At 36.3% G+C, this 13,470-nt stretch overlaps 1 protein-coding gene across 1 annotated transcript in view; it reads left to right on the top strand.

Annotated features, from left to right (window-relative positions):
• Positions 1 to 223: 223 nt before the first annotated feature.
• Positions 224 to 13,470, top strand: part of slc9a8 (solute carrier family 9 member 8) — a 31,704-nt gene continuing 18,457 nt past the window's right edge. Inside the window, exons 1-4 of the mRNA XM_044114632.1 lie at positions 224 to 699; positions 1,016 to 1,197; positions 3,255 to 3,335; positions 5,990 to 6,048. Of these exons, the coding sequence (XP_043970567.1) occupies positions 452 to 699; positions 1,016 to 1,197; positions 3,255 to 3,335; positions 5,990 to 6,048 (570 nt within the window). The 5' untranslated portion in view covers positions 224 to 451. The remainder of the gene's footprint in view (positions 700 to 1,015; positions 1,198 to 3,254; positions 3,336 to 5,989; positions 6,049 to 13,470) is intronic.

The raw sequence follows: 13,470 nt of genomic DNA, 5'->3' as shown, positions 1-13,470 counted from the left end.
AATAATCATAAAATTATCTGAATAATCATACAAGACAATGTTAAACTATTAATAACAAGAACAGACAACTTATCTTTTCAGTTTTCTGCATGGCGTGTGAAGCAGAGGGTTGACGGTGCAGTGCAATGCCACATGGGAAATGGAGTCAATAAAAATATAATCAGCGTTCACGTGGCATTTTGCATAATTTTTTGGGGGAGCTTAACATTAACTACAACATAAAGGATGTTCACATTTCCTACACAAAACATACACTCAACCACGTCTGATTTGTTTACTTGGGTCGTTTTAATTTGATCAGTAAAGCTCTCGGTGTCGACTACAACTCCCATCAAACATTTCTGTAGGAAGTAAGGCCGTGATGTCAACAGATACACGAAGCTGAAGATATGAATCCGCGTCTTTTTTAATGCAATATATTGTCTTTAGGCCTAAAAACACTTAGTTGAGGATGAGAGGTGTTAGGGTTAAACTTTTTTCGTGGTTCTTGTTACTGTTTTTCGTGAAGCTGTGCCTGTCAGACAGACTCGAAAAGCCCAACTCTGTGGACCTTTACAAGAGAAATGACAACGTCGAGGAGGATGTGCTACATAAGGATACTACTCCACTTCAAGACAAGCGGATACCTCATGATCATAAACAGACACAACAAAATAATCTTGGCTCAACCAACTCGCAGAGAGACGGAAATCTTTTCAGGTTGTTCGTCTCTTTCTATTTTATCTACTGTAACTACGCTAGCAAGACTTTTTTTTTTTTTTCTAGTCTTGTCACTTTCTCGACTATAACACTTAAAACCCACAATCTTTTCTGTCCTATAAAGAAAATGTGTGCCTTTTATATAAAATAGTGGCGACTGTTTATTTCAGGTCAAATGTGGTAACACCTAAAACAGTATAATATTCATTTTAAGTGTGTTTACCTTAAGGCTGTTTATTGTCTGACGTGGTCAGTTTTGGCTAACAATAAGCATAAAACCGCCATTATACCTGTTATCTTCACTGATCTCTTCCAGGAGGTCCAATGAAACTACTGCGACTTACAGTAATCAGACCCATCACTCCACAGCAGCTGCTGCCAAGCCAACAACACCACCCCCAACTCAGAAGCCCATCCTGCCTGTGCAGACAGGGGTGAAGGCCCAGGAGGAAGAACAGTCCAGTGGACTGACTATTTTCTTCAGTCTGCTTGTAATTGGTGGGCTGCTATTCATTCATTTTACTGACTAATCTGACTTTGGCATTTCCATACATCTGCTGAAACTGTTATAGTGTGATCTATCATTTATTTAGTTTGATTTTTGAAATGGACTGAAGCAAAAAAAAGAAAAAAAAACACTTCTTATATAAAGTAATAGTGGAAGTTGAACAGGCTAACAATAGGTGGGTATTTATCTGGCTGCTTACCTTTGCCTACTTAACAAATGTCCCACATGTTATCAGTATTGCATTGAAAAGTACGACGTCTGAGGGCCATCCTGCTATGACTACTACCCACTGGAGCTATTTGTCAATTGTAATGAAAATGACCTCAAACATGTCCAGCCAGCCAATCCTCTATTGTTTGTGAGGGAACATTTTTAGCAGTCTTCTTTCAGGTGGCCAATCAGCGGTCGGCAGCAACAGGTGAGGAAGGGTCAGTGTTGCCTCATTCTTGGCTACAAGTAGCAAGAGACAAAGCTGGTAATTCAGGGTCTTTCTCTGGCATTTGATTTAAATAACAAAGAATACTTTTACATAACATTTTGACTTTACTTGTTTATTCTGTTGGCTAACCCGTTACTACTCTGAATTTAGTTTTGTTTATTAAATGGAGATTAGCTGTTGAATTTGCTTCTTGTTCTCTGAGAACTGCTTTCCAGGGAAAATATAATTGTCTCTAAAAAGATTAAGGACAGAATGAAAAGTAAAAATGCACAGCAAAAAATATACATAGTGATTCACACACTAAGCATAGCTCTTCTTAGTGCATCATACAATTTAGTTTACGAAAGGTGATTCAAGAGGTAAAAGAGACCAACAAAGGAAAAACATGTTTACTAACTGTAGCTGTAAATTGTTACTTTAGTCACACCTATTATCCATTATGCGCAATAGTACTCTTAATCTTTATTAAACTGTATGTATTTTTCCCTTTTACTCTGTGGGATCACTTCATTATTACTCTTCAACAAACTCAGGTGTTATTTGCATTCTGAGTGTTTTGAAATCTGAAAACCATTTCAGAATTCAGTCTTACAAACCACACACTAGGACTAAGTGGGTTAAAATAACGTGTCATTTGCTCCCACAACTTTGCCTTTTGTTTTCAGTTGAACAAAGTTAACATCTCCGATGACAGAAGATCACATATACCCTTTAGTCAGGTTTATTTACTGGCCTGCTAATCTGTCTAAATTTGGGCATTTTTATTTAATCTATTGAATGGAGTGCAGATGACATTACTATTCTTGTATTTATTGTAAAAAAAAAAAAAAAAAGGTTTGTTGGTATGACTAGAGATTTAACTCTGATATTTTTTTTTTTTTTCCTGCCTGTGAAATAGTAAGAAGTTAATTTGATTTTGAGGTTGTTGCAACTGTTTCTTTCCATGCAATCAAATACATTATTGCTTGTGTGAAATAGTGCACCAGTATCTTCGAGAGCAACAATTGGAAATAAATATGGGATCACTATACTTGCAGGATGCTCACTTAAGTGTAAAAGTAAATGTCATTTTTTTAAATCAGATTATGTTGTAAAATTTAATAATTCAGTTCAGAGAATAAAAGACAAAATCTATCTTGATTTTATTTTATTTATTTTTGACTGGATCCTTATTCAATTAATTGTAAGTTAATTAAAAATGCATCTTGTCTCTGACCAAAAAAATGTTAGAACTTCAAAATGATTCTCACTGAAAATCTGTTGTGGAAAGCAACAAAACGGTACATGGCAGTCATTAATTTTGTAAAGCTGATCTAATTTCTGGGTTGTAACTAATATATTTTGCCAAATATATTAGTTCTTTCTATGTTCTACTTTTATATGTGCCTCTGAAAATTATTTAAATGGCATTATGTACCAATGTTATTTCTTCATTCCTCTACTCACTGCAGTTATCTAAATCAAACATCTAGAAAAGCCTTTGTAGCAGTATATTAGGTGGTAGCTTTTTTAAGGCCTGATGTGAGCAAGTATGACATCATCTTCTGAACAAAGATGTATTTGTCCTAAATATCCATTCAGTTGTCTCCTACATCCTCTCTCCCTCAGGTATCTGCATCATATTGGTGCACCTGCTTATCAAGTTCAAGCTGCATTTTCTTCCTGAGAGTGTGGCTGTTGTGTCTCTTGGTGAGTATTACTCAAGTTTGTGCACAGATGTCTTTGATTAAGCAGTTTCAGTATTTAACCATGATTCTATGCAAATATTAAGGGCAGGATAACAATCGGAAAGCAGAATGGGTGAGGCTAGATGGTCAGATTCAGCTTTATTGGCCAAGATTGTATGCACAAACGTTTGCCTTTTGTTTTGAAACATTCACAGTGTACAAAGTGTAAAAATGTTAACTTTACAGGAAGCAAATTAGGCAAGGCAAATTCATTTGTACAGCACATTTCAGCACCTTGTCAACTGAAGGTGCTTTTACACAATGTGAACAAGAAACAAGTAAGAAACGTACATTTTTTTTTCAAATGTCATAATCATCAGCATCAATTATAATGAAGACAAAATTTAATCTTTGTTCCAGTTATTTATCAAAGACAGCTCTAAGCAAATGGGGTTAGTCTTGATTTAGAGGAGCTAAATATTTCAGCATTTTTCAGTTTTCTTGATTATTGAAGCATACTAACTGAATGCTGCTTCTTCAAGTTTGGTTCTGGTTTTGGGATGCAGAGTAGACTTGAATCTGAATACATGAGTGGTCTGGATGGTTGAAACAGTGACTAAAGGTCCATAATGTATTTTGGTGCTAAGACATTCAGTGATGTCTTAACACATCACTGAATGTGTATATATATATATATATATATATATATATATATATATATATATATATATATATATATATATATATATATATATATATATATATATATATATATATATATACACACACTTCTCCTGGTCAAACTGGTTTTGGGGCTCTAGACTAATCTTATTTTGTTGAAGTAAAGATAAACATGACCGTTAGAATCCAAAAGGTTGCTGATTCCTGATACTTTGTCAGTAAAAAAATACACTCATTATTAGTTCTGGGATTTTAGCATTGAAATAAAGAATCTGGTACACTAGACAGACAGCTCTTTGGTATTTGTGCTAACATAGATACCAAAGAGCCATCATTTCATTGTTTTTCAAGGAAAGACAAAGTCAAAAATTCAAGGAGTATGATTAGCTTAGTATACCACATAAGCCTTAGATTTTTACAGTACACAACAAAATCCGGAATCTAAGGGTGTGGTTTTGTTTAACATCATTACAGAAAGTTAAGATGATCTATGTCACCATTCCGCAGTAGTCCATTTCCATTTTTTTTTTTAAATGAGTTGTATTGTGGACTTTTCTGAGCTTTATATCATGCTATAATGTTATTCCCTTATTGAAGGCATACCTGGAGTATAGCTTTGTTTCCTTTTATATTTGAGAAGTCTTTGAACCTCCCTTTGGCAGCCATCCGAGGTGCCTAATGCTTGGTCTTACAAAGTGGCGTCTATTTCCACATAGCTAACTGGAATTGCAGTCGCCAGCCAACCTTCCACCCCACAAAGCTCAGAAAGACTAGCGGCAGCAGCAATTAGCAAACACCTGATGGAACAGTGTTTCCTAATACTGCACTTATTATCCAAACTTTTTAACGCAGTGAAGTAAGAACGTTTGTAAATGGCATCATGTCAAACCACTGTTGTTATAATGTATTGAAGGAGTGTCAGAAAAGGTGAGACCTTTTTAAAGAGACAGAGGCCAGTTTCATGGCATCACATGCAAACCACCATCTGGATCAATGCGGCTAAAACCAAGGAGCTGGTTGTGGATTTCCACAGGCGCAGACCAACCACACTGACACCAGTGAACATTCAGCGAAAGAACATTGAGATGGTGAACTCTAAGGACCTGAGTGTTCACCTGAACAGTGAACTGGACTGGACATTCAACACTGATGCGCTTTAATGGTCAGAGCAGACTCTACCTGATGAGGAGGCTGAGGTCATTTTGGGTGCAAGGGGGACTTCTTAAGACCTTACTTGATTTTGTGGTGGCAACATCCATCTTTTATGTTATAGTTGTTGAAGCAGCGGCTTATCTGCAACTGGTAGGATAAGCTTGTCAGGTTGGCCAACTTTATGCCAGGATGTTCCCTGCATCCCATCATGCAACCTAACTTAACAATCAAGTGTGTTGTGTTATGTAACAAAAGAGATAGGGCTCCACACATTTTGAAAAGATCACTTGAGGTGAATTCTCCTCCTTGTAACCGTACTCTCTCTTCACATGCTCGCACATGTGTTTTCTCTACACCTCAGTGACACACATGCATTTTGACCCTGAAGAGCTTTTCCCTTTTTATGGCCTGCATCCTGCACAGGGTCAGAACTTCTGTTTGAGTGCTTGGAGCAGCCAGGGAGTCTGCAGTGGAGAGATAACACAGTGTTAACAAATCAGAAGAAAGGCAGACTTTCATTATTTCCTCTTTTCCATCTGCCTATTGTCTGTCTTGGTCTACATTATCTCTTAACATCTCACAATAAATCAGTATCCAAAGATTGTTTTTGTCTCTTTGTGTCCTTTGCTGTGCCTCGTACGCAGTGCTATTTCCCTCTTAATACGCCTGCAAACCCTAAGGAAACACTAACTAAATACATTTTCTTTTGTGCTTTTTTTGTTTAGGTATGTTCTTTTTAAATAAAGAAGGAAATATTTCAGGAATGTGTTTTTTTTTTCCTTAAAGGGAGAAGTTAAACAATTTAATCAGATGGGTGTTCTTTCTTGTTCTTACCTTTTCCAGGAATCCTAATGGGAGGGTTTATTAAAATCATCGAGTTCCAGGAACTGGCCAACTGGAAGGTAAAGTTTGTTTCAACTGGATCCATTACTCATTTTGTTTTTGTTTTTTTTTCCACACTGGAAGCTTTTGCTATGAATTGAAATGGTCACACACCAGACAAAAATATTTTGCAGTGTATGCACTGCAAAATATTTGAGAGTACAGATTGATCGAAACTGGCATAGTATATTAGGACAGAATAACACTTCTTTTTGTACAATGCAGTTACAGTAGGGGACATTTTGGTCCATTTCCTTATCACTTAGAAACTAATCTCATTCCACCATCTCTTTCACACGTCATTTTCTGGTGGCTGTCTCTTCCTCTTTATCACTTCTCATTTTTTGCGCCTTTCATTAACATTCCTCTTTCCCTGCCAACTAGTGAGAAAATGGGCAATCAAGGGGTGGAGAGAAAGTGTTTCCGAGTGAGAGAGGCGGGAAGAAAAGAGGGCAGTTTGTCAGTGTTTCTTATACACAGGGACCCATTGTTTTTTTGGTTTTGTTTTTTTTGTTTTTTTTTCCTAGTTGTGGGCCCCGGGGTGTTGCTGAGTCATTGGCAGAAGTAATTAGAGCCCCCAAAGCCCCTCGGCCCATGTTGCCCCATCCGGTAAATCTGCAGATGACCGTCTCTGTGATTGTAGTTGATTTTCAACAATCAGGCTTTGCATTTAGGCTTGAGGCTTCATGACTGGTTAATACTAAGAATAAAAAAGACAACCACATGTTGCAAGATGTGGTTGTAACATCTTTTCATGTTACAACCAAAACATTAATGTACTTGAGATTGTTTTTTTTTTTTTTTTTTTTCAAAATCTGGAAAGTGTATTGGGCCTTTATATTCAACTTTGCTGTGTGGAAACTTTCTAGAACCAATAAGTCTTTTTGCATATGTCTAACTATTTTGCACATAGAAATTAAAATTCTTAAACATTCTTCTTTGCAAAATACCATTAGTCAGACTTGATTGGAGAGTGTTTGTGAACATAAATGTATGTTTAGACTTTGACTTGCTTACATTTATGCAGAAAGCCATAAGGTCATTGTTCCGCTGTAAGCCACATCAGGTTTCTTCTTGGATTTCCCCATATTAAGAATTATCCATGTTCTAATCGACTTTGACAGGTTTCTCTTTCTCTACTGAATAAAGCTGTTTTCACAGCATGAAGCAGCTGTTGCTGTGTTTCACTGTGGGCATGGTGGATTCAAGATGTGCAGTGATAAATCCCCCTTAATGTTTGTATGTTGGTAAAATGTTTTAATTTTTCATCTCATTTGACCATTTGTGGCAGGACTAGAACACACCTAATTCCAAGATGACTTCTTATGGCTTTCTGTCAACATTATCTATTTTTCTGTCGATCTTCCATGAAGGGGAAATTTGTAGAGTGAATAGCTAATAGTTGTCATGTCAACAGATTCTTCCACCTGAATTGTGGAAGACATTTAAGGGCCTCTTGGCTGCTCATTGTTCTGCCTCTTAGTTTATATGGAAAGTCATGTTTTAGTAGCTTGTAATTGTGCTGTACTCTTTTTATTTTGGATTATGGATTGAACAGTGCTCGTTGAGATGTTCACAGTTTGGGACATTGATTAATAACGTAATACTACTTTAAACTTCACTACAACTTTGTCCCTGACATGTCTGCTGTTGGTCTTCATGATTCTGTTCTCTAATAATCTGAAGCCTTCACAGAACAGCTACATTTAGACTCACTCTTAATTCACAGGAGTGAGTCTAGTGATGTAACTGATTGCACTGAATTGTATTACACCATCCTCATGTAAATGAGGATGGTGTAATATGCACTCAACAATTATGTTGTTTTGTTTTTTTTTTTCAAAGTTTTAAAACTATGCATTTCCTTCTACTTCACATTTCTGCACTTCTTTGTATGACACAAAATCCCAAGAAATGACATTACAGGTTGCTGCTGTAATGTACCAAAGATGTAAAAATAAAAAATAAAATAGTTCAAGGTTATGAAAATGTTTTGCAAGTTTTTGTAGGTGTGGGCGATATGACAGAAATTTATTATTATTATTTTTATTTTTTTTTTACAGTAAAATCCCGATCTTAATTTCTCCACATACAGTGAGAGCTTTTACAGAAATAGTCAGTCCACCATCATTTAGGACAAAGATCATTTCTAACTAAATTGAGCTTGCACTATTGCGTGTTAAGCAAAATTGACATTTTATAAGTATATTGCTGTTTTTAGGACACTGTCTCCAATTGTTCTGTATGACAATATAAAACATAAAACATCATTTTTAAATAGAAAAAAAAAAATCATACAGGTAAGGTTTGCTCTTGTTAATAATATGCAACAGTCTAAAAGTATTTTATGTGGGAAAATTAACAAATTTACCAATTTAATATTATTAATAATGTTAGTATTATTCTTGGTAGCAGTGGTATTTGTAAGATTTTTCATCATTTCATCAATCTCTCACCAACACATTCAGAATGTTTTCTGGATTAAGTGAAATCAGCCAGGGATAATTTACACCCTAAAGCCTGAAAAGATAATAAACTCCGCATTTAGCCTGTGGGGTTTTTATGAGCAGAAAAGCTAGTGTCAGCATGTTTAATTGACTTTATGCTCTTTGGAGTTCAGAGAGCTTTATGCTGTACCTAGATAAGGGTTTTATCATAAAGTTTTCTCATATTAGCTCTATGAATTAAACCATAAAATGTAGTATAATTGCCTTAGCTGCTCTGCCAAGTGTATTTAGACTTTGATATTGAGTGTTTCTTGTCCAATAAAGTTGACAAGCTGGTTGCTGGTTAAGCAAATAAAGCACCAATCTGAAGTGTGTAAACATTCAGCTACATGCTTATTTACTCACCATTAGCATCTGGAAGGGGTTGGGAAGAGAACTGCTCCCTTAATGAGGACAAGAGCAATGTCCTCACTAAGTGAATATTTTGTTATACACTCAAAAACTCAGATTTTGTTTTTTAAAGCGTAATTACGAAATATAGTTTTATTGGTAATATTATATTCAGCTAACTATATTAATGCTACTACCATGATTTTTTATTTTTTTTTAAATTGAGGGAAAAAGTGGAATACTAAGCTGCTGTTTACCTGAGCAACCATGTAGAAAATGTACCTTATAGAAAATTTCCCTATCTATCTTCTTTGGCAGTGCGTCAACAATTTGGTACAGTTTTTATTGTCTCTAATGGCCTTCATTTGATAGAGAATTGACAGGAAAGGGTAATAAGAGAAGGGGAGGAAATGCGGCAAAGGTCGCCAGACCTGGAGTTGAACCTGCAACGGCCATGTAGAGGACTAAGGCCTTCATATGTGGGTTGTGCTTAACTCCTGCACCACCACAGCACCCGGTGCATCAACATTTTCTAATCCTTTTCAATCTAATACACTATAAAATTGCACAACACTAGTGTTACTCTTTCCTGGTCATGAATAATCTAAATGCCTGTTGCATTTTCTGCTTAAACTGCCAACTACATTTCTACTGACACTATCCTACTGGGTCCTGTTAAGTTTTTGTACAGTGCAAAGGCATGAAATCAAAATGACAATGATTGGTTGGAAAACATGATGAGGAAACCTTTGCTCTGCCCCGTCTCTACTCCAAATAGTTATTGATGCCTGTTACTGAAATATTTTGAGAAAAACACTGGGATTCCCACAGTTCTTAATGTGTGGGTGTGCGTGAGTGTGTGTGTGTCTGATAAGTTTCTTCAGAGAGCTTCTCAGACTTGCACTTCAGCATTTGTCCATGTCATATCACAAACTGTGTCACACACAGACTTCAGCCTTCTTAAACAGTACCAAAATAATATTCACACCTTACTAAATGTGTCTGTAATCTCTTCCTTTAAGGATGATTTGGTTCCACCACTACAGTCAGTGTTACAAACCTTCAGCCTCTCTCTATTAGCCACCAAAAGTGTCATGTGGAAACAAACTGTTGTTGCTGTGGCTACATGAACATGTGCACGAGCAATTTCTTTAAAGGTTAGATCTGAAAGTGAATTGTTGCTTTCTTTTTCTTTGATGTAGCAGCAATGTCTTGTGCAGATCTACTTGGTGAGAATCACATAAGTCTCTAAATTGTTCACAAGAAAAAGTTATCAGAAATCACCTTTCGTCATTTTGTTGCTACACATTAAAGTATGAGCTTAAATATGAGGAAGTTTTGGTATGTTGCTTTTTTCTTTCAGCTACTTCCTGATCAACCGAGATCAGCACATTACGTTCGTCGTCATGTTATATTGTTTCAGAATTTTGACGCCGTCCTCAATTACTAAATAAAACATTGCGTGTCATTCTCCTCACCTTAAAGAAGTAAAGGAGAAAAAATAAATAATTAAATAAAATATTTAAGTTAGAATTATTTTTAAAGGAAATACATGACCTCTGTGTTTGTGGCATCCTTTTTATTCCTAAAAACATTAATTTTGCAACTTGCACTCAAACTAGTAGTTGGACTTATCTCCAGTTTTCAGTGTAAAATTATACTACCAAAACATTAATTTAGCTCAAGATGTTTTTATACATCTGTGCACATGCTCCCGATGCTTGTAAATGGTGATGTGTTCGTGGAAGCTGATTTCCCCGACAATGTGTCACAGCTGCTGATCTGTTCTAATAGTTTAGTTGATAAGTGCTTCGAGACGGATGTGGTAGAAAACCATATCAGCTCCCATCTCCATTTTATGAACTGTTGCTCTAAATTAAAGATACTTACATTTTTAATGGTGGCCTATCAATGACCCATTTGGATTTTCTTCTGTTGATAATCTGTGCTCATGTGCATTTGTATCATAGCCATTTTAAACAAGAAAGTTAGTGTTAGTTATTCATACGTCTTGTTTTTTTTTTTTTCATTTTCTCTTTTACTTGTTTTAAAGGTATTCTTTTTGAAATCTTGTTTGATAGATAAATATTAACTCATTCAGTTACATGAAAAATGATAGGTGAGATACCCTTAAAATGCAAAAAACTGCAATTATTGCAATAAAGTGCTGCTGAAATAAACAACCAACTTTCTTTTACCAATTCTCTCTCTCATCAGATGAACAAACGTTTGCCTGTGTGCTCTTCTCATTCTTTTTACTCTTTCTTTTTTTCCTCTCATCTGCCGATTTCTCCCTTGTGCTCTGACACAGATTGAAGAAGAAATAGCGCGCTGGTACAAAGTAACCTTCTAGAAGCAATATGTCTCCTAGGTAGAGCACTGACAGAGAAAAGCAGGTGAATATATTTACAACCTGGCAAATAATTTTGCATTCTCTCCATTATAGTTTTGTATTGTCTGTACTGAAATAAACAGGCTCATCGTTTCTCCTCAGTGGCGGCAGTGGTGTGTTTTAAGCCCCAAAGGGCAGCACATACTTTTAATAGATGGCTCTCACGCTAAAGAAAGAAAGAGAGAGAGAAACTGACACATAAGAAACAAGTTTTAATTGTGGTTTCAGGGGCCTTTTTCCCTTGTGGTGATGTCACTTGGTTGTCAAAGCCAAGCCTCCAGGGACCCTCCGCTCTGAACAATGTTCTCGCCTATGGACCCTCTCATATTTATTTATTTTTCCTGGTATCTCTCGGCTCACTTTTAACTGCATTTCCTTCATCTTTAGGCATTCATCTTTTTTCATTAACTTTGCATTCAGACTCACCACATACGAAGACCATATCAACCCTCTGCTTTCTGGGTTTATCCATTTCATCTTTTTTTTTTTTTTCTAAAGTGTACATTTCTCTGCTGTCTATTAATATACAGTGCCTTATGGAAGCATTCATAGCCACATTTTGCCTCATCTCTTTCACATACCTCAATGGATTTTATTAGAATTTAATATGAAAGATCAGCACAATTTAAGGCAGTAAAATAAGAGGGAAAAGATACATGAGTTTTAGATATATCTTACAAATAATAAATCTGAAATGCGTATCATCTATATGTGATGAGATCCTTTTATTCTAACATCCTTGAAGAAAGCCCAATGGAACCAATTATAAAGGTCTTAGTGGTTTGTAAGAGAAAGTCAGTGAATAATCAGCATCGTGAAAACCAAGAACCAGAACAGATGGGTTAGGGACAAACTTGTAAAGAAGTTGTAATCAACACGAAGCCAGAATTACATAGAAATGCTACATGGCCTAGTCAAAGTACAAATGGAACTCCATTTGGAAATTTGTTAAAGAGCTTGTAGCTCAAAGACACACCACAGAATAGGCAAATATTTCACTCTCTAGTAAGCAGAGCTGGTACAGATAAACCACAAAAAACCTGCTATTGTTCTTGCATTAAGATGGCAAAATTCAAATGTTTTTCACAAATGGAATGTATCCTTTTCTTTCTATTTCACAAATGTGTACTACTTTGTCTTGCTCAATCATACATTCTAATTGTTACATGACAAAATGATAAAAAGCCATGTCTGTTTCTACTAGAGACTAAATGTGGACACAGGTGTGTCCACATTTAGTCCTCAAGGGCCGGTGTCATACATATTTTAGTTTTCCCCTTGGCAGTAGTTACTACCTCCTCAGCATGTCAGTGTTCTGGAGATGCCTGCTAATGCGCCTTTATTTTATCCATGTGGGTTGTTCTAAGGCAATAACCAAAACATGCAGGATACCGACCATTGAGAACTGACTTTGGACACTTTTACCCTATGCTGTTTGGTCTCATTTTTTGTTGTAATTCTGACAGAACTGGACTCAGTGTCTAAGCGTTCCTTCTTGTGGCGTGGAGATAAATAACAATTTTCTGTTTTGTCAATCAACTGTTATTCCAAGAAAAGATTAAATGTCCAAACCCCGTGATGCTAGATTAGACCATTTCTGCTCAAGTTCTTCTCTGTTTAGTTGCTTGTGTGAAGAGATGTTTTATATGCTTGATCTATCACTTCAGTCAAAAATCCTGTGTGTGTCAGTGAAACATTTGAACGCAGGCATGCGGCAGGAGTGCAGCTGTAGATGTCAAGTTGCCGTTAATGCACAGCTTGCCTTGCTGTATCCGTGGCTGTAAGCGGGACTGAAAGGTGGAGCTCTTCTGGAGATAAACGTCAAGTCACTAACATCAACTTTGCCAACCTGGAAGCAATGGTTGGCCTACTTTTCCTGAAATTTGAATGCATTATTAGTAGACAAACTAAGTCAAACCTTACCCTTTCACCTCAGTTGCAAGTTCTCTACTGCTGAGTGTTTTATTTTTATTTATTTATTTTTTGTTTGTTTTTTAACTGGAAAATTAGTAATTCAAAATTTGTTTTGTTACATCATGTCCTGTGGGGTCCTCCCTCCGTTTCTGTTTTTTATCAACATTTCATATTCTCTTTACTGTTAAACAGGACTGATTGGCTATAAAAGTTACTTGGATAACAGTGGCAGGCCTTGCATTTGGTACCTGGGCTTTCAGAAGGACCCCTATTACATTACAATTATACAAGCAACCAAT

This window comes from Gambusia affinis, linkage group LG01, assembly GCF_019740435.1.
Source record: "Gambusia affinis linkage group LG01, SWU_Gaff_1.0, whole genome shotgun sequence".
Classification (NCBI taxonomy): Eukaryota; Metazoa; Chordata; class Actinopteri; order Cyprinodontiformes; family Poeciliidae; genus Gambusia; species Gambusia affinis.
This window is presented reverse-complemented; position numbering and strand designations above follow the sequence as displayed.